General features: G+C 33.7%; 1 protein-coding gene across 3 annotated transcripts in view; it reads left to right on the top strand.

The window, feature by feature from the left end:
- Positions 1 to 21,235, top strand: part of DNAJC13 (DnaJ heat shock protein family (Hsp40) member C13) — a 104,463-nt gene that overhangs the window by 51,179 nt on the left and 32,049 nt on the right. For 2 of the 3 annotated variants that reach the window (XR_013994871.1, XM_081072009.1), the window contains exons 21-36: positions 852 to 866; positions 1,428 to 1,510; positions 2,892 to 3,045; positions 5,679 to 5,782; positions 6,345 to 6,504; positions 7,709 to 7,771; positions 8,924 to 9,025; positions 10,464 to 10,568; positions 11,332 to 11,534; positions 12,628 to 12,712; positions 15,416 to 15,570; positions 16,094 to 16,139; positions 18,023 to 18,177; positions 19,519 to 19,720; positions 19,843 to 19,958; positions 20,505 to 20,583. Coding sequence is in view for 2 of the 3 variants with exons in the window: in XM_081072009.1 (XP_080928135.1) it covers positions 852 to 866; positions 1,428 to 1,510; positions 2,892 to 3,045; positions 5,679 to 5,782; positions 6,345 to 6,504; positions 7,709 to 7,771; positions 8,924 to 9,025; positions 10,464 to 10,568; positions 11,332 to 11,534; positions 12,628 to 12,712; positions 15,416 to 15,570; positions 16,094 to 16,139; positions 18,023 to 18,177; positions 19,519 to 19,720; positions 19,843 to 19,958; positions 20,505 to 20,583 (1,827 nt within the window). In the remaining variant the exon portion in view is untranslated. The remainder of the gene's footprint in view (positions 1 to 851; positions 867 to 1,427; positions 1,511 to 2,891; positions 3,046 to 5,678; positions 5,783 to 6,344; positions 6,505 to 7,708; positions 7,772 to 8,923; positions 9,026 to 10,463; positions 10,569 to 11,331; positions 11,535 to 12,627; positions 12,713 to 15,415; positions 15,571 to 16,093; positions 16,140 to 18,022; positions 18,178 to 19,518; positions 19,721 to 19,842; positions 19,959 to 20,504; positions 20,584 to 21,235) is intronic. The other variant, XM_081072010.1, reaches the window with a different exon arrangement.

Genomic DNA, 21,235 nt, shown 5'->3' with positions numbered 1-21,235 from the left:
AGGCCGTTGTTTAGCCATCTAGGGCTTCTAGACTAAGTCTAAAAATCAGCTCAGTTTATAGAGAGCTGGTTGTCCTTTTTCTGTATAGCATTTACACTTGCATTACTCCCAGCCTTTTATCCTGAGGGGAGGGAAAAATTGAAGAAAGTGCTTCTTAGAGATTGCAAGGAAAGGTTTGTCATTAATACTGCATTTTTTATTTGTTTTATAAACTTCATTCACCATTCATGTCACCTTACACTAGTTTTCATACCATAGTACACAGAATTAAAATTTGTTAAGAAACATTTCTTTATATAACCAATAAGTTTTATATTTCAAACAGCATTTACATTTAAAATGTGCTACTCACTTTACCTTTATTCTCTTTATATCAAGTCTGTTTTCGTGCGTAATTTTATATAATTTGGCACTTCTTGAATGAAATGACACTTCCATGTTTTAATCTATAGTTTTCCACTTTTGTTTCTATCACATTAAAGATTAGAATTTTCATGTCTGAAATATCTACAGGATTTACTTAACAGCAGAGATTTTTAACCTCTAGTTCGTGTATAGACTTCAAGAAAACTTTAAAATCTTCACCACAGTTGTTAGCCTTACTTATATGTCTTTCTCTGGAATAGGGGCCATGGCATTGAATACTCAAATGGGTTTATAACTGCCTAAACTTTAAGTCATAAACTTAGGGAAGCAAATGGACCTTTTTCTGTCTTAAACATGATTTATAATATATTGGTGACATCCTAGTTGAATCTGTATAATAGGTGTAATTTAGCAGTTACAGACTCACTCTTACTTTTATTTTCTTTAAAAATTTTTCATTTTTTCCTTTTTACAATTAAATTCAGGACAGAAACAATATGGTGAGTTTAAGTTCTTGCTACATGTGTGAAATTCATTAAACTGCCTGGCATGTGGAGTCATCTTTGATATTCTTTGTCTAATAAAGTCAAGTCTCACTTCACATGTGTCTGAATGTAGATACTTATTTCTTGTCCATTAGCTATTTCAATTTATACTCGCTCCTCTTGGCTTTGGTAGCAGTTTAATAACCTGTAATCTTTTGCATTTATTATTTTCACATGACTTTTGTATTAACTGCATGTAAATGTTTAAAACAAGTCACTGTTTTGACTGTTATAAATTGTGTAAGTCATCACTATAAACTTTAACAAAGTTTGGTGTTGAAACAATAACTTCAGGCTACATGGAAAATATTTCAGCAACACTATAGATATATGCTGACAAAGTATTATATTGTGATATAGTTTAATCTATATTCATATTTTATAGATTTTGTTCCATTAGTTTTGTTTCTGCCAAAATTTGATGAAATGTTTCTCATCACCTATAAAGTGGTGATCTTCTGACTGAGCCTATTTGGTAGCCCCAGGTTGAGCACTATAAAGTTTTTTGTTTTCCAGAATATAAATCAAAAGCCAGTAGTTCTTCGAAAGAGAAGACAGAGAATAAAAATAGAAGCAAATTGGGACCTCTTCTATTATAGGTAAACTTTAAGCCTTTTTTCCAACATAGATTAAATTTGGCATTGCCATTAGAGGAATTCTAACAGATTTTTGTTGCTATTTTGTTGTTTGGAACTAATGCTTCATGCTATAGGAGGTATTTTTATACTGTCAAGGTCAAGAACTGGATCTGCTAGGATTGGTATAATTAGTAGTAGTGATGCTTCAATAAAATTAAAGCCTTTTATATAGAGCGTTGGTTGTCTGAGGAGCCAAAGTTACTTTTAAAATTTTATTAAGGCTTATAAATGGTTACCTTAAAACACTTTTTTATGGCTTAGAAATAACCGCGTTATAACTTATGTAAGCATTGTTGCAAATAGAGTCTTAAAAGAGGTGAATGATGAAAACATAAGGAAACTCATGGGAAATGGATATCTGTATTAGCTTACCTCATAGACTTTTCCAGCTTTTGTAGTAACAGTAACTCCTTTTTCTCCCTATTTATTACTCACTCCCCAATACACACACATAGAAGGACTTTAAAACAAATATTTTGGGGAGTGTGTGAAACTTTTTTGAGATAACTCACAGTACTCACTCTAGAAGCTGACCTGTTGATTATACCTTGGCTAACAAAGGACGATATGTGCTTTGAAAACTTGGCCACAGTACTTTTAAAGTACGTAGTATGCATATAGTATGGCCTTAAGAATATGCCTTGGTTTTCATCCTCAGGAATACCTCAATTGTGTTGTCCCTCCAAAACTCCCTTGGAACTCTGATGTCAGATTCTAGGAGGAGTGCAGACTGGAAGTGAAGGGCTGTGAAGCCCATCCATCCCCAGTTCAGACTTTTGTCCAAATTCATTATAATCGCTAAATTATGCCAGGAATAAAAGGAACATATTTTGAAAATAACATTCAGAGCTTGACAGTTTAGCAATATTCTTTCTTGGATAGTTTGTAAGATTCTAATCTAGAACGTTGCTCATGCACCAAACCACACACCCAATAATCTAGAAATTCTTACCTCCCCAACCTGAAATTTCATATCTGATTATAATTATTTTCTGGCTCAAATTTATATTAGCAGTAAATATTGAAATTGAAATGTCAGTTCTTTATTTTGAAATTCACACAGATTTGTCTCATACTTTGGGTTAATTTTCCCCTAACATTTTATTATGAAAACTTTCAAACATATAGAAAAGGTGAAAGAATTTCATAGTGAATACCTGTATACATATCACGAAAATTAACATTTTACTATACTTTACAGAGATTTTAAATTATTTATACTTGTTAAAGTTTATTGATTCCACTGTTTTCTTGCTTATTACAAGATGAAGTAAGGGATATTTGTAGATTTTTTGATAATGTTTATTCCTTCTTACTATTTTCCAATTATATGTATGTTTAGGTTTGGTCAGGACCATGCTAAGTCAAACCTAATTTGGAATTTCAAAACACGAGAAGAACTGAGAGATAGTCTTGAATCTGAAATGAGAGCATTTAATATTGATAGAGAGCTTGGTAGTGCTAATGTGATCTCCTGGAATCACCATGAATTTGAGGTAAAGTTTAATATTTGTATATTAGTTTTTTTAACAGGCATGTATTATTTTTGGAATTAAAAAAAAATTATCGTTATATATCTTTACCTTTCCCTTTTATGCAGGAAACTTTGGAAAACTTTCATCTTGGCATGAGACAAAAATAAAATAGTAATTTTGTTAAGTCAGTCAGCTTTGTAGCTAAGAATCATGTAACATTTTTAATAAATTTGATTCTGGGCATTCCAGATCTGTTCTTTGCTTATTATTTTCCCTTTAAATTCTTTCCATGGAAACAGCCTGTTTTCCTTGATCCTTATAGCTTGTTTAACTCATTTTTTTTTTTGGTAATTTCGTTCTGAACGTGACCTTATTTTGCTGTTCTATTGAAATATTGATATGAAGAATGATAAAACATGAACAAGAAACATGGTGGTAATAGACATTAGTAATATTTGTGTGCCTGTGTATAATTCAAACTCTTGTTACGGTTGTAAATTTGAACATACTCATGACCCTGCAGCTTTGTTCTTTAGCCCAACTACATTTCCAATACATGAAATGATTTGCTCATTTCTTCCTCCTTGAAAGACTTTCTTTACTTTGATTTTGGGAGTCTATTTTCTCCTGGGTTTTCTCCTCCTTCATTGGCCTTTCCTCCTTTGCCCATTTTTCCTTATTCTCCCCCGTGCTAATAAATGTTGTTTGGCCATAAAGAATCAGTTCTTGGACCTATTTTCATTTATAATTAGTGCCTCAGTGATCTCGTTATGGCTTTAAATGTTTTTAATTTACTGGTGGCTTCATTATTTTTATCTCCTGCTTAGACTTTCCTTCCTAGACTTCATACTTTTATCATATAATTGGATATCTGATAAGCGTCTAGAAGTTAGCTTTAAAAGTATGCTCATTATCCCCCCAAACCTACTTCTCTTGCAGTCTTTCTGATCTTGGATAATGGCTCCACATTATTTTCTGGTCAAAACCCCTAAAATCATTTCTCCTATACTCCAAATCCAGTTTGCCAGCAAAAATATTGAATGCACCTTCAAAATTTATCCGAAACCCAACCCTCTTCTCTCTGTGGGATTGTAGTAATCTCTGCTTCCACCTTTACCTCCCTACAGTTCATTATCAACATAGCAGCAATATGATCTTGTTAAAATGTAAGTAGTTCATGTCACTTCTCTGTTCAGAGCCCTCTGTTGCTCCTGTGGCTTCCCGTCTCATTTAGTAAAATCCTGGGTCCTTAAAATGTCTTACAAGACAGGATCTGTGTACCCGCTAACCCCAAACATTGTTTCTTTGATCTTCTACTCACCCTCTCACTCTTGCTCCAGCCACACTGGCTTCCCTGAAAACACCAAATTCATGTTCTTAACTCAGGGTCTTTCTATTTGCTAGAAAAACTATTTCCCTCTGCCTAGAACATTTTCCCTGGATAGCCTCATAACTTTTCTCACCTTCTTCAGGTCATTATCTGAATGTCATCACCTGAGTGGGCCTTCCCTGGCCACCCTATTTAAAAATACACACACGCACATGTGCACACACATTCTGTGCCCTTTCGCTGCTTTATTTCACTCCATAGCACTTACTGTTATACATATTTTACTTTTTTATCTGCTACTCCTGTAAGGACAGAAATCTTTGTTTATTGTCATATCCCTAATGACTAGAACACTGCATGGCACACAGAGTATATATTTAACAAATAGAATTTGAATGAGTTGAAAGCTCAGAATTTATAGAAAGAAAGTGAAATGGGTATACATTATATAATTGATTGTATGTAGTTAATATTTTTAGAAGTCAGTTATTTTAGGCTTTGGAAGAAGAATTTTGATAATCTGGTCAAGGAATTCCTTTTTACAATTGCTTGCAAGTCTTGACGTGAGATAAGCAGCCTAACTGAGCAGTACAAGGGTCATGGTGCTGCCTCAGTTCCTGATCACGGACTACTGTTCGTGTATCACCTCCAGTTTGTTGCCTGGGGGAATTTGACACACACAGAATGAATACCATGTAAAAATATACCAGAAAATGTAGTTGATGAGTTGGGAGATGAGGGAAGACCTTAAGTAGTTCGTGTGAGTTGGGCAAACTGTGTGGTGCAGGACTTAGTCACGGCAAGCCAAGAAGGGAATGAAGCAGAACATCCCTTAAACATATATCTGTCCCTTAAGGCTTCATGGACACCAAATAGTCCCATGAGTTTTTATCAACAAGTTTTACATTCATAAAAGTGGTGTGTAACGTCCTGAGATGGCCGGATGGCTGAGTTGGTTAGAGCGTGAGCTTTGAACAACAGGGTTGCCAGTTTGATTCCCACATGGGCCAGTGAGCTGCGCCCTCCACAACTAGATTGAAGGACAACAACTTGGAGCTGATGGGCCCTAGAGAAACACACTGTTCCCCAATAAAATTTATGGGGGGAAAAACAAAAAAAACCGTGTGTAAATCTGACTCTTAACAGCTAACTGAAATAGTTACATTGATAATAATGACTTACCAGATATTTTAAGAAATGATGGATTTTTTTCTGAATTTAAAGTCTGTCATCGAGAAAAGAAAAAAGCTCTGAACAGAAGTGACTATGTGGAAATTGCCAAAAATCTATCATAAATTAAAATAATTTGCTTTCATTAATACAGGTTAAATATGAGTGCCTGGCAGAGGAAATCAAAATAGGAGACTATTACTTGAGATTACTGTTGGAGGAAGATGAGAATGAAGAAAGTGGATCAATTAAGAGATCGTAAGCTACTCTTCATATCTTGTTACAGTTGTCCCCCCTTATGCGCAGTTTCTCTCTCTCTGGTTTCAGTTACTTTGGGTCAACTGCAGTCTGCATATATTAAATGGAAAATTCCAGAAATAATTCATAAGTTTTTAATTGGGTACCATTTTGAGTAGCATGATGAAATCTTGTGATGTGCTTCCCTCCTTCCCACGAATCATCCCTTTGTCCTGCATATCCACACTGTAGATGCAGCCTGCCCATTAGTCACTTAGTAGCCGTCTCAGTTATCAGGTCCGTTATCAGATGTTTTGAGAAACCATATTCATGTAACTATTATAGTATAATTGTTCTATTTTATTATTAGCTATTTGTTAAGCTTACTGTGCCTAAACTTTATCATAGATATATATGTATAGGAAAAAACAGTATATATAGGGTTTGTTACTATTTTGGTGTCAGGCATCCACTGGGGGTCTTGGGACATATTCCCCAAGGGTGGGGGTTTGGAACTACTGTAAATTTGTTTTCACTGTTAGTTTCATGGCTAACCCTGCTGTGAATTTTTTTTTTAACTTAGGTATGAATTTTTCAATGAGCTGTATCATCGTTTCCTGCTCACTCCAAAAGTAAACATGAAGTGTTTATGTTTACAAGCTCTTGCTATTGTTTATGGCAGATGTCATGAAGAAATAGGACCTTTTACAGATACAAGATATATCATTGGAATGTTAGAGAGGGTAAGGATATCATTTAAGGAAACTGCTATTTGATAGTGTCATTGGGATACATGTTAAATTTTTAAAACTACTACATTTAAATTGTTTGATCACATTGTTACCATAACTTCATGAGTTTTATTTAAGTATAAGTTAGATGAATAGGAAAATGACTAATGGGTTAGTATCTGTCCATGTCAGTTTACATTTTTCAGTTGCTGCTTTTGAACGACTTTAGTGACCTATTTGCCAATTTTTAAGTGTGGATGAGATGGACAAGTGTATAAAAGAAATAGTGATTTTTAGAGTTGTGTGTACTTTTGGTTTTGTATTTTGGAAAAGTCTTAAATAATGCTGGCTTACTGAATTTCAAATGTGTGAAGATAAAACTTTTTAGCACTACAATGATAACCAAAAAAAAGGAACCTTGAGTTGGTACATTTTTTTGAAATTTGTCATTTGACACTTGAGCATGGTAGATAGAAAGAACAAATTGATCAGTTTATCCATTGTGTAGCTCAAATTTGAGTGATACCTATTTGTTGCAGTGTATACACTTCATTCCTTTATTTGTGTTTACATTCCTCATTTAACAATTTAAATTTCAGTGAACTGCCTTAGAACCATTTCACCAATTTTGAAAAAAGGCCATCAGTGCTTGTTATAATCATCTCAGCTGTCAATCATTCTTTGTAGATTAGAAAACTGATTCTGAATAAGGTCACACAACATACCTAGAAAATAACATAATCGGGTGAAAATCTTTATTGTTTGCTGTTGCACAAATTGCTATTGAATTTAATTCATTGTTATTCTAATGAACCTGAGTACTTGTGGCATAGCATTTCCTATCCTTTTTTGTTTATCATTATGTGATTTATGTGGAACAAGATAATCAATTCTTTAGAATATTTACTTAATTCAAAAGTATTATTTGGATTGGTTTATTGTAATTTTTTTTACATATGTTCTTAAAGCTGTATATTAAAATAATGTTGATGACTTAAAATATCTGTCTTTCTAAGGAGATTAGAGGAGTTATATAAAATTGCAGAGAATGTAAGACATTCAGGAATTGTAGTAATGGACAGTCTTCTCTGATTTTCTTAATGTTTAAAAGATGACATTATTTCTTATTGGCAGTTGATTGATTTTGTTCAGTGATGATAACATTTTAATTTGTGTTTCTGTTCACTTCTGACAAACTTCTCATTTATTTCAATAGTGCACAGATAAACTTGAACGAGATAGGTTGATCCTCTTCCTTAACAAGTTAATCCTTAATAAGGTACAGTGTTTTTTAATAAATATGTTATTTCTAAGTCAGTCACATGAGTATGTAACAAAAAGATAAATTATTACAGTGTGAGTTATTTATCCAGATAGGATTCTTTTCTTATCCTCTCTTTTTAATTCAGAAAGCTCTGTCTCCTCTCAACTCCTAGACAGAAAATGTTTTGCCAGATGTTCCCTATATATTATTCTGCCTTCATATTATTGATACTGATTAAATTAATGATAAAATTCTAAGTGAAGAATAATGAGGGGTGAAGTTATTAGCTGAATTTTCTTTAGGGAATCTTTAGGATTAGATTTTAAATATAATAAAATGCTTGACATAAAATGAAAAGGTTTTAATATATCAGTGTACATTCTGATGATGTGTATTTATCACTGTACATTTTAATTTATCAATATACATTTTCAAGTAATTTGAAGACAAAGCGTCACTTTAGATCTTTACATTTCCTTTTTTAAGACATTTTAATAGGTTTGTGCTGGTTTCTAATAAGAATAGTTGTAATACGTGTAACAGTAATTCACCATTACATGATTTTGGAATGAAGTCCGCAGGTGTTTTATTAAATTTTTGATAATGACACTAATTTGCTTAGTTTTATTCTCTTTCAGTAAGTAATGAAAATGTTTTGAAATGAAGTATAATTAATGAGTCCTAAGAAAATTTAATTTAAATTGTAATCTCTTCCTAACTTCTAAGAAGTTACCAGTTTTAAGTTTACAAAAACATACTGGAACATTAAAATGTTTTTTAATGTATCAGATTTTATTTCTGATTATAGAATAATCTGTTTATTAACAAAAAGATCTTAGAAAATGCAGGCTAATTGTAGAACTAGACAGTGTACATGGATATTACTTTTGTCAGGCTTTAATTTGTTTCCTTATTTTTATTTTGTTTTGTTTTGCACTGAATATATTTATGTCAAAAATTCTTTATGTGATCTCTTTGTAATACAGCTTTGCTATTCTTATCTAAATTCATGTTGTTTGAACACAAAATCATGAAAATGTTAAGACCAGTTGTGTGTTAATTTTTCCAAAGAGATTTCAAATATTCTATTCTTTGTGAGACTTTAAAGTACTAGTATCTATTGGAGAGAAAGATTTTAGATTATGCAAACATGTTTTTGTCTTCTAGAAAAATGTTAAGGATCTCATGGATTCAAATGGCGTTCGAATCCTCGTGGACTTGCTAACCCTCGCACATCTCCATGTGAGCCGAGCTACAGTCCCACTGCAGGTACGCATGCTTATTTAGATTTTACAAGGTTAACGTTCTTGGAGTATAATTTTAGGATCAAAGGAATCATTGAAAACTGGAAATATGTCAATATTTGTGGCCATGAATGTATTTCTTTAATAATTATGATAGTACCGGTGCCTGGGAGATTGAGTCACAGCAAAAAGGTAGACTAACTGTCAGAATAATCCAAAATGGACAGTGATGATTCTGTTTTCTTTTTTAAATGTCTCCTGTCTTTTAAAGTAAGTGCATCTCTTTAGGAATTACACTGTATTCATCAGTTATGTAAATAGAACGTTTACCATTGACAACCAGTGAGAATATATGGGGACTTTATTGAAACCAGCCAGTAAGAGGACAGAGCTGCTAGTCTCTACTGAAAGGCCTCTTTTTTTCCTGATACCTAACTTATAGAAGAGATCTACGTTTAGCTCATTGGTGATTTTATTGTTTTTTATTTTGGTGTTATGTTTTATTTTTGTTTAATCTGGTATGAGGAGATGTATCATGTTACATTTTGGGTGAAGTGTGAACAAAAGTACTGTTTGAATATTTAGAGTATGGCATTTTCTATTATCAGGAATGAATAATAGTAATCGTAATTCTTGTATAGCATCATGGTGTATCAGGTACTGTTCTGATACACATAATATGTTAACTCTTTAAATCCCCCAACAGCCCTCCCATTTTACAGATGAGGAAATTAAGGAACAGAGAGGCTAAGTATATTGCCCAAGGTCATCTAATAAGGGACAGAGACAAAGCTGGAACCCAGAAGTATATGCTCTTAACTACTGTGCTATCCTTCTCTATATGAGTAACTGAAAACTTATAGTTATGAAAGTATTTTAAAATTATGTTTTAGTAACATAAAAATTCTGTTTTAGATTTTCATAAACATTTATATATGAAATTATGAGAATTATCTTTTGTTGAGGATAATAGATAGAAACCAAGTGTGTAAAACCATTAGAAACTTGCCTGTTGGCATTTTAACTCTTAAGATTATTGAAACTTTTAGTTGGGATGAGCTTTCCCTTAAAAGAACTTTAATTTACTATTTTGAACATTGTGTTTTAAGGTTAATGGTATATGTTTATTTTATAGCTATTTGCAGTATTCTTTGCTATTAAAATTTTACTGCCCTGAGTACTTATTAATGATCATTAGAAATGTGCAATGTGCCTTTGAATTTAGCTTAGATTGCCAGGTAAATGTAGGTACCCATTCACTTCAAATGCGTATTAATAAGGAAGTCCCTTTTCTGGACTATTACGTTAGGCATCTAATCCTTAACTCTTAAAATAAGGTCTCTTAAAATTTTAGGTTAATTGCTAACGGAAGAAAACCCAAGAAATTAGTACTGTGGAACTTTTTATGACATCTGCCTGCTTAAATTTCTGCCTTGAAAAATAACAGTCTTTTTAAAACTTAGAGCAATGTAATCGAAGCTGCTCCAGATATGAAACGAGAGAGTGAAAAGGAATGGTACTTTGGCAACGCAGACAAAGAAAGGAGTGGCCCATATGGATTTCATGAGGTATGTGTCTTAAACTTGTCATGAAAGTCTTGGCCTTTCTTATGCCCCCCACTGCTTATCACACATAGACATGTTGGAATATTTTAAAACTGTTATTTGAATTACTGTCACCAGCTCCAAGGGCTCTGCCATTCTATTTCCATGTGAAGGATTAGATGGCTTGCATTTCTAGAGAAACACAAACACACAGGCACATGCACACATCTTCAAGCCGTATTTTTAAAAGCAGTTATTATGTAAGCAACACTCAGGTTTTTAATGAATTTTATATAACAATTACCTTAATAATTATGTCAAACTATACTGCTTTTGTACGGTATGAAGAGGAAAGCTTTAATATGCAGCCTGAAATTCATTAAAAATTGCTTGTACAGTTCAAAGGCAATTTCTGTCTTAACATCTGCTGATGTTTGATTCTGCCTTCCCTTCCTCAGCCTCCCAGGCTCAATCACAATTTAGCCAAACATAGTTTTATAGAAGACCAAGCCTTCTGTTTGTATAATTTGGCCATTTTACACTCCACCTACTGTTTTTATTTTTTCCAGTATTTCTTGTATTCTGCAAGTGCGCCAGCTAAATGATTATTTTCTTACATTAGTTGCCAGATTTGGGTTCCTGAAGGCCTGTCAACAGAAATTTGTTGTTCTGTAATAGTGAACTTAAACATGTTTATTTCATAGTTTGTATTTACTATAAATAGAAAACATTAGCAAACCTTTTCATTTTACTCTGTTTGTAATAATAATGCCTTGTTTTCATTTAGATGCAAGAATTGTGGACCAAAGGAACGTTAAATGCAAAAACCAGATGCTGGGCTCAAGGCATGGATGGATGGCGACCACTTCAGGCAATACCCCAGCTTAAGTGGTGTCTGTTAGCCAGTGGACAGTCTGTCTTAAATGAAACTGACCTTGCTACCCTTATACTGAACATGTTGATCACAATGTGTGGATATTTTCCAAGCAGGTAAAATGTAATCGAACATTTCCATAAATAACAGGGAGGGACTCTTAAGCATCTTGTTCTCTCCACTTGTGTGGATGCTTCCTCAGTGATGGCATGGGATTCCTCTGGTGATTTACAGCAGAGGTGTTCCATTTGTGGCCTTGGAGGAATGCTGCTTTGAATTTTGGTACTTTTTGAAATAGAAAGAATTTTCAAGTTATATTGATAAAATAGCTAAAAAGCAGCTTTCTCTGAGAAAGTTCAAATAATGTTACAGAATGAAGACTTACTAAGTACATTCTAGCAACAATAACAGTTGCCATTCATGTGAATCAGGTATGAATTTCTGATATAAACATAACTGCAGTTCATAAATGGTGAGTGCCAGCTCCTATTCTGTCAGATTAGCCACGTCTGGTGTAAGAACATGAGTCTAGGCCCATATCTTGCCCCAAGATGTGGTGAGAATTTGTGATTCAGTGATAATAGTAATTATGACCCTTAAATGGAACTTTTCATGGGAAATATTTATGTATACATCATTTTGTTTTATTACTATACTAAAGATATTTTGTGATAGAAACTATTCAGAAACTGTTAATTTTATAACACGTGAGGCTTTCATGGTTCCAGTTCTCTTTAAAATTCAGATTAGATTTAAAACCATATAATTAGTATTTAGAAGTAACGTAGATTTAAAATTAAGGCTATACTTGGAAAATACTGCGAGTAGTTAAATTTATGTGACAAAATTTATGTGAGTTTAAATTTATGTGACAAAATTTCATATACCCTTTGGGGGGAAATAACCACTGACAGTGTTGGACAGCACCAAGTTTAAATAATAAAATAAGAGTCTCTCAATTAAATAATAAATAAGAGTCTTGGCTCTTCTAGGATACTGTTTTTCAAGAAAATCTTATGGAAGGAAATGAAGTCATATTAAGCAGCCAAATAGATTTAAACCAAAATACCTAATCATGTTCCCAGCTGTGTGAGAATTTAGCCTTCATTAACAAAAAAGGAAGGTAACATGCCTAGTAGAATGTCATATGCTCTGAACATACAATTTTAATAAATGTATTAAAAGCTGACCTTAGAAAATGTTTTTTAGGGATCAAGACAATGCCATCATTCGGCCTTTACCCAGAGTGAAAAGATTGCTGTCAGACAGTGCTTGCCTTCCTCATATTATTCAGGTGAGTACTTTTATGTTACCAAATTAGGAACAATATTTTGAGAATCATTTTTCTTTATTTGATTTTACTATGAGCCCCAGGCTTTGTTTTATTGTAGTCTATTCCATTTTCAAAAAGCCTGAACTCTAAGTACATTTATTTCGCTTACTCCTAATTGACTTGGTATTCTGAATATGCTGTGGAAGATTGTGTATTTAAGAAGCTAAACATGGGAAGCCTCCAGACTCCAGAATTATTCTCAGAAGGTTTTATTTACTATCTATTCTTAAAATCACACCACTGCAATAACTGAAAGGTACTGTAGTTTATGGTGCAGGCTGATGTTGGGACTACTGTGAAGCTCGCCAGTAGGCCACAGATGTGAAGTGGTGGCTTATGTTTTATGAGATACAGCTGTCTCATCAGCTTGCCTCAGAGTTGGACTCTTCTCAGTTATGTTTTCATGGATAGCAACTGATCCAAAGCACTGAGCTGGAGTTATGTAGGACATACTAAAGTAGCTTTTGTTTTCTTATTATTCTGCTCTTTGGGAATTAAGCTACCTAAATTCCAGATGAGCATTCAACATAAATAAGTCAGGGCCCAAAGATTTCTGGTCATTGTTTTTGTCCTGTCTATTGATGATTGTGTTGTCAAATCCATTTTTTAATATTAATCACACATGGTGTGACTTCAAAGTATATGCCAGTAACTTGTGCCATTTGTGTCTCAGTTGTACATTGGTGTGAAAAGGGAGAGTTAGTTTGTATATTTTTACATTCACGGATATGTAAGTGCCTGTGTAAGTCACTGATATGAAGAAGACTGAATATATTGACAGTGCCCTGTCAACCTTTTTCCCCCCAACTTCTGTTATGTAAGCATACCTCACTTCAAAATTGGTACGCTTTTCTACTGTGGACATTTCTATTCAGATGCTTAAATGAAAGTGCAGTACAGTTACTGTTTCTTATAACCCATTACCACCCCAGCTTAGAGGACTGTGGGCTGCGTATGGGAGGTGGTGCAAGGAGAGGGACTTATTTGCTATTTTGGACCCTCTCAGCATATAGATAAAGGACCGTGCCTAGAGAATCTACCTCTCCCGAACATTTTTCCAAGACCCATGAAACTGAAAGGAAAGAAGTAAATGCAAACGCTGTTGAATTTCAGAACAGGAAGGGATGACCGGAAATCAAATTTTAAGAGCTGTGGTCAGCATAACGTGAAGTTTTGGGGAGGGGAAGATCTAGTGTAACCAAAAATTTTTAGTAATATCTAAACAATTAAAATGATTCAAGAGAAAAATTTTATAAAGCTAGCTGCTTTTAACAACATATGCCTCCTATATATTTTTAATACTGAGTTCAAAAAATACGTCTTAGAAGCTGTTTTGTTTTTCCTTAATCTTACTTAATTTTCTGTATTCTGGGAGACCTTAATCTTGCTAAGCACAGACAGGCAGTAATAGTTTTCAGGAACATTACCTGTAATGGTTGGGACAGATTTCTGGACTTCATTTGACTTTAAGAGCAATCACCAGTTTCACTATTTGGTATAGCTTCAGAATTTTTAGAATAGTCTTAAGATGCCAGTGAGATACTAGTGAATGTCCTAGGTCTTCTGGTACAGTCACAATTTCAAATATTTTGGGGCTTTGCCTGATAACTCCCATATTTATGTTAAAGTGATGTCAAGTCTTGAATTACAACCACTTTTAACACTAGGAAAAATCCTGTGTTACCATATCTCAATTTTTCCTTTGTAAAATATGGCATAGTACTAACCACTTAATCTAAATACCTGGTTGAACAGATAAGACCCTAAAACAGAGAAATTTAAAATATTTACTTAAGACATAGTAGCTATTCAGTCTCATATCTGAATCTAGAACTTTGACCCCCTAATCTGAGATAGTACTTACTCTTGTTACTGTAATTTTTTTTTTTTTGTACTAGTAGCTCTGGACCCCAAATTGGGGATTCTTTGGAAGTAATTGTTATAGAAAATTGAAATGCCACTTTTTATTAAGATAGAACTTACTGAATTTCTTTATCAAGTGTTTAGTTATAGCAGTAGTGTATGATTTTTTTTTTTTTTTAGCCCAGATTGATTACTGTAGTCCCAGATAATTCCCTTCAGTATTGCAGCTCATATTTCTGGAGACTACATCTTTTGGTACTTTCTGGTAATAGAAGTCCTGCTGGTATTCAGTTACCCTCTTGCCTTCTACCTACCCTTGTAGAGCTGTTGTTTAGTGCTATTTTACTGATAGTGTTCTCTGCTCCACTCCTTGAGTTCTCAAATACTCTTTGGGGGATGTTGCACATCTACTCAGCTGAAGTGAAAATAACCCAAAGCATAGCTGCTTTTCTTTTTTCTTTTGTCATTAAAGAGAGGAGTCCATTCAGGAAGATTTCTGCACAAGAAGCAATTTTACCTCCAATCATGACAGAACATCTTCAAGCATATCTGGGTGTTCTCTGAATAAATTATGATCAATTCTCAGTATTTTACTATATCTGCATTAAATGTAAAATGAATCATTTTTCAAATCTTTTTACAGTCTGGTAGATAAGCTTACTAAATTCCTTGGATTTTTATTTTGTAACTTACTACATATAAGAAACTATAACCTCAGCACAGAAAATACGTAAACCTAAAATAAATGATGATATTGCAAGTTTTTTACAACCCAATAACAAAAACTTCTCTTTTTTTTAGCTACTGCTGACCTTTGACCCCATCCTTGTTGAGAAGGTTGCTATTTTGTTATCCCATATCATGCAAGATAACCCACAGTTACCTCGTCTTTATCTTAGTGGAGTATTTTTCTTCATTATGATGTATACGGGTTCCAATGTGCTTCCTGTTGCTCGGTAAGAACTCTAATGATAATTATTTTAAATTACTATTTGAATTATACATGGACAGATTGATTTTTTTGTGTGTGTGAGTACAACACTGCTTTTATTAAATTTTTAATTATAAAAGTAATTTATATGTCTGAAAATTTGGAAATTAGAAGAATGGGGGAAAAAATTACTCAGTATTATATCACTTTACCACGTCTAACATAAGAATTGTATCTAGTATTTCAATGTACATATTTAATGTAATCATATATTCATACTGTATGTGCAATTTTACATTTTACTTGTTTTCTTGTAATTAGATAATTGTTCACATTATTATATAACCTTAATATGACCATAATTTTAAAATCTTTCTAATTAACTTAGGTTCTTGCCTTAATTAGAAATTAAACATTTTGGGGATGTGGATTTACAAGTTGCCTTTATCGCTTTTATTTATTTGTAAAGACCTCATATGTGTAAAACTAAGGTTACTAAATCTCAATCAGTTCTTGTATCTAATAAGTAATTTAATTTTTTTTCCTAGATTTTTGAAGTATACACATACCAAACAGGCTTTCAAGTCAGAGGAGGTAAGCCGGGTGAACCCTCTGACTGTATAATTTAACACTGGGTAAGCCGTCTTGGCAACGAAGTTACCTGCACTGTGTACGTTTACTAGATTATAAGCACTTGAAGGCAGGTGTTGTTTTATTCATTTTTTTACATTTCCTTGTAATACCTTTAGCATAGGAAGTCTAAGCCTATATTTTTTAAATGTAAAGAAATGTTGCCCATTAGACTTAATATTGAAATTGAAGATGTGAGTTATAAATCTGATAATATCTGTGAATATAACTTGTTTCCTTTGTGTAAAATTTGGATTTATAATTTTCATAAATAATTCGTTATATACCCGAGTCTCATACAGTCAGCTTACATTCATTAAGACCTCAACTTTGTTTTTGTTCAGATCCCAAGGTGGCAGAAGCTACTTTTTTGAAGCTACTTTTCAGGTGTTCCTAAGTGTTGCTATTTTACTGAGGAGGAAAATTAGGAATCAAGAAAAAGATGAGATTTATCAAGGTAGATTTGACACCTTGAAACTTTATGCCTACAGTTGCAGAGATATTTATTGTCAACACATAACTGAAGGGTGTTTCAAATTTTGTTAGGCTTTCCATGGAGAACTGGTTTTTAGATTTTATTGAGAGCAGAAGAATAAATCAAAACCACACCACTGTTTAGGAGACTAACCAAAGAATGTTATACCACTTTGATAGTAGATGCTAGCCCATCTGCATGTTATAATAGAGAAGCCAGTGAAGTCCGAGAAAGTAATCTAATAATGTTAATGCTGTGATGCCCGTGGCAGTGGAATTTTCACAGCTTTATACAAATAGAAAATAAGCATATAAAAAAGTTTTTTAAAAATTGTCTTTAATGCTACCATTTAATATAGCTTTAGGCATTTTTGACATTGTTTCCCCCCCCCCCTTTTTTCTATGTAGCTATGCATGTAATCTTTTTTCAAATTTTATAATATGAGAAACATATATGTCATTTCACCTAACAATATTTTGAATAATTACAGCAAAGCAGTGTTTGTGTATAGCAGAATTCTGGGTACAGGAATTACCAAATAATAGTATCCTAAAGAATAGAACGAGCAATTCTTTACCCAAAAGTTTAAGACAGTGAATTTATGACTTTTTATTAGCAGAAAGCCTGAAAATACTCATTGTCATATTTTTCTTTGCACTAAGTGGTAAAAGCATGTCTGGGTTTTTTCCTATCTTTTTGTCATATCCTAGAGAAAGAGAATATCCTTAATTTGCCTAGGAGGAAATAAGAAAAGTATTTATAGTCTTTAGGATTTTATTTCTATCAGGTAAAGAAATGAGTTTAAAAATTTAGTATGATTAAGTATGATCATTACCCTGACTCCCTTTGACCAGCCAGAGAATATGATGTTCTTAATATAGTTGATTATAATTACCTTGAATAGAAATTCTCCATCTAAATTCTAGCCACACTGCATGAGGACAGACTCTTTAAGATCTTGATTTTCTGGACTTACTTGTTTTTGAAAACAGAAGCAGGTACAGGTGGGAACTGCAGCCAACAGTGTAACAGAATAATCCATGTAAATCTTTGCCACATCTTTCTTGTGTTGTCCGGTCCTGTTATACACGGTCCAAGGCCAGTCATCCTAAATAATGTTGGCAGCGCCTGACACCTGAGGAGGCCAAGGCTGCTGCTGGGCTGGAGGCTGTTACTTCCACTGTTGAGCTCATGCCAAGACCATGAGTTTATACCACACACTTCACATTTTGCTATATTTCTATCTAAATTTCCAAAGCATATAAGCAATTTTTTACCAGTTCTCTTTTCTCAGTGTTTGCTAACCATAATTTTATCAGAAAATTGAAAGATAGCTTTAGTGTTTCTGACTACATTTTGTTTTGGTTTAAAGACAAAAGGACAAGATATTTTTCAAAGAAGTATCCTTGGGCACATCCTACCAGAAGCAATGGTTTGTTACTTAGAAAATTATGAGCCTGAAAAGTTTTCTGAGATTTTCCTTGGAGAATTTGACACTCCAGAAGCCATCTGGAGCAGTGAAATGAGGTAAATAGTCAGTTGATACTCACTTTCTATCTGTGCCTCTTTCTATCTGGTTTGACTTGTGTTAAAAGAACTGCTTTCACTAGTTGCGTAATCTAAAGCTACAGTAGTTACTGGTGCCAAATCAAGTGACAACAAGTGACAAGGCCGTAAGCATTTTTCTATTCTAACATGGTTTGACAAAACTGCTGTGATTGAATGAGCTTTATGTAAGGGGAGAGTTTTAATTTTTTTATTTTACCACTGGTGCTTCTTAAATCAATTTGTAGAACTGGTAAAATTTGGGGCAGTGAATACGTATGTATGGAATATATAGGGATAAAATCAAGACACACCTCCTGGGATTTGGAAATAGAACTGTATTCCACTAATTTAAAACTATGCCTACATACAATGGATCAGACCAGAGCTACTCAAAATCATTTTAGAAGGAGAGCTCTGTAGCCAGCACATTTTGACCTTAATCTGGAGGTTAGCATTCCGAAAGAATGTCCTGATTAGGAGAGGAACGCCATAAGAAAAGCCTGTGGAGACCAAGAAAAAGGAGAAGCCCAGAAATAGATGTCAATGTGCAGACAGGCTCTGTTTAGGAAAGGCTTGGTACCTCATAGTCCCAGTGTCAAGCCTACCTTCTTGTGGAGAACCGCTCAATCCTCAGCTGGATGGCAGGTTATCTTAGTTATTCACTCTCCTTTGGCTGATTTCACACGCACAGTGCCACCTGCTGGTTATCATTTGGCTTCTCTGCTAGGTATAGGCTTGGCATGTGCTAGTCACCAATTTGAATATATTCTGTATGACAGTCATATTTTTCACTGGGAATGTGTAGGAATAAATTCATAACAGTTTTTCTGTGTAATATTTTTCTACTGAGATTGATTAATGAGACCCCATCTAAAAGATGTAGCTCTCTGAGTACTGATCAAATCCAGTTTCTGCTTAACTGAGGGCCAGATTCCAGATTGTGGGAAGTTAACTAAATAAATACCATGCAGTGAGCTTCTTTGGGATGGGAGCTAATTTGAGTTCCCAGGCTCTTGTGCAGGCAGATTTTATACCATTTGACTGTCTCGTGACTGGTTTTTCAATAGGAAAGACTGGTAATGTCAGCCTTTTTCTCGATGGTCTTTGTAGATAGGTATCACGAATAACTTTATACCCATTGAGAGTTTTTATACAATACGCTTAGAATATTCTGTGAAACATTCTTGCGAGCTCTTACTGGAGGCCAGTAATTGAGTTACTCTAAAGAAGATCCATGTAATTATCTTGCATGATTACTTGTCTTGACCTTTTCTTTAAAATCAATCTCTTCTAATGCTTGGAGAGCTTTTATAATTGTAGGCGTCTCATGATAGAGAAGATTGCCACTCATCTTGCTGATTTCACACCTCGTCTTCAGAGTAACACGAGAGCACTTTATCAGTATTGTCCTATCCCAGTTATCAACTATCCACAACTAGAAAATGAATTATTTTGTAATATTTATTACCTCAAACAACTTTGTGATACACTCCGGTTCCCAGATTGGCCAATTAAAGACCCGGTAAGTCAGCAGATTAATTTGTGCCTTCTTAAATTATAAAAATAGCACAAGGTTATAACTTAAAAATTATATTCTGAAATAATTGTATTTTAATAGATACAAATTTTACTCCTGTCTTTAAGGTTAAGCTTCTAAAAGATACTCTTGATGCTTGGAAGAAGGAAGTAGAAAAGAAGCCACCTACGATGTCAATAGATGATGCTTATGAAGTGCTCAATCTCCCTCAAGGACAAGGGCCGTGAGTTCTTTGCAGTATTATCTTCCCCTTGCCTCTTGCAGTTGATGTCATACGTGGGGAAGAGATTTGATAGCAGTATGCTTAGGACACTAAATGATAGATGCTTAGAAAAGACTGCAGATTCACTTTATCAGTAAAGTTTTATAGTAGAATAGGTATGTTAGCGAAAAATAGTTTCAAAGATATTTTCTTAAGTATAGACTGAATTTGTACATTTTCAGCAAGACTGATAGTTAAAATAACTTAGAATTATAAAGTTCAAAGGGGTATTCTGAAAAACTAGTTTTTAAAAAGTTCTTCAAACCTCAAATATGATTTTGTAATTGGAAGTGAATGATAACCTTGCATAGGGAAAATTTAGGTTTTATCTTTTATATGTAAAGATAACGTAGAAAGGATAATCTTACTTAAGTCTAACTGGATTTAATTTGGTACCTATTATATGATCATGTACAATAAAAGAAGGTTCTTAAAATATCATTTTAGATGATTATAAATATTTTTTATTTTACCTTACTGTATTCACACAATTTTCCTATTTAACAGGCATGATGAGAGCAAGATTAGAAAAGCTTACTTCAGACTTGCACAAAAGTACCATCCTGATAAGAATCCAGAAGGCAGGGTATGTAATGCCTTTGTAATCAGGGCTTTTGGGTTGACTTCCTTTTCCTCTTTTACTATTTTAGAAAGAGAAAAGATACATTCATCCTCTGTGCCAGTATCTGCCTCATAATATATGCCCAGTGTGTGTTTAATTAACTTATAGCCCATGTGCCCATGTTTTTTGCATGAATGGTCCTCCCTCAGTATATCAAAAGGACTGCCATTGTTACTAGTAACTTAGGGATTTTATTCTCTCTCCTTACCCATGTCTGTCTGAAAGTTAACTCTAATGAGCAATCACATGAATAATTAAAGTTAGAAATGTGGTGAATTTAATTCATTTGTAGGTGATACCATTGCCATCAAGATTGCTTTGGGTAATTTATTTTTTTCTAATTATATCCAACTTCACATCACTCTAACTGAAAAAGCAGAAATTTTGGTTCAGACTTAAAGTCATCTGCTGCCAGCATTCCCAATCCTGCCTCTTCCAGTTTCCTCCTGGAAAATACCAGTGGAAATTCATAAAAGATGAAATGAAATAAGAACCATTAAAACTAGGATTAATACTCAATTGCTAGAAACTTGGAATAATTTCCACTGATTTTCAAGTTCAGTGTTGTTTTTAGAGACAATATTCTTGAATGGGAAGAAAATATTGAAAAGATGCT

This window comes from Rhinolophus hipposideros, assembly GCF_964194185.1.
Source record: "Rhinolophus hipposideros genome assembly, chromosome: 14".
In the NCBI taxonomy this organism is placed as follows: domain Eukaryota; kingdom Metazoa; phylum Chordata; class Mammalia; order Chiroptera; family Rhinolophidae; genus Rhinolophus; species Rhinolophus hipposideros.
Note: the sequence above shows the minus strand (reverse complement) of the source record. Positions and strands in the feature narration are given on the sequence as shown.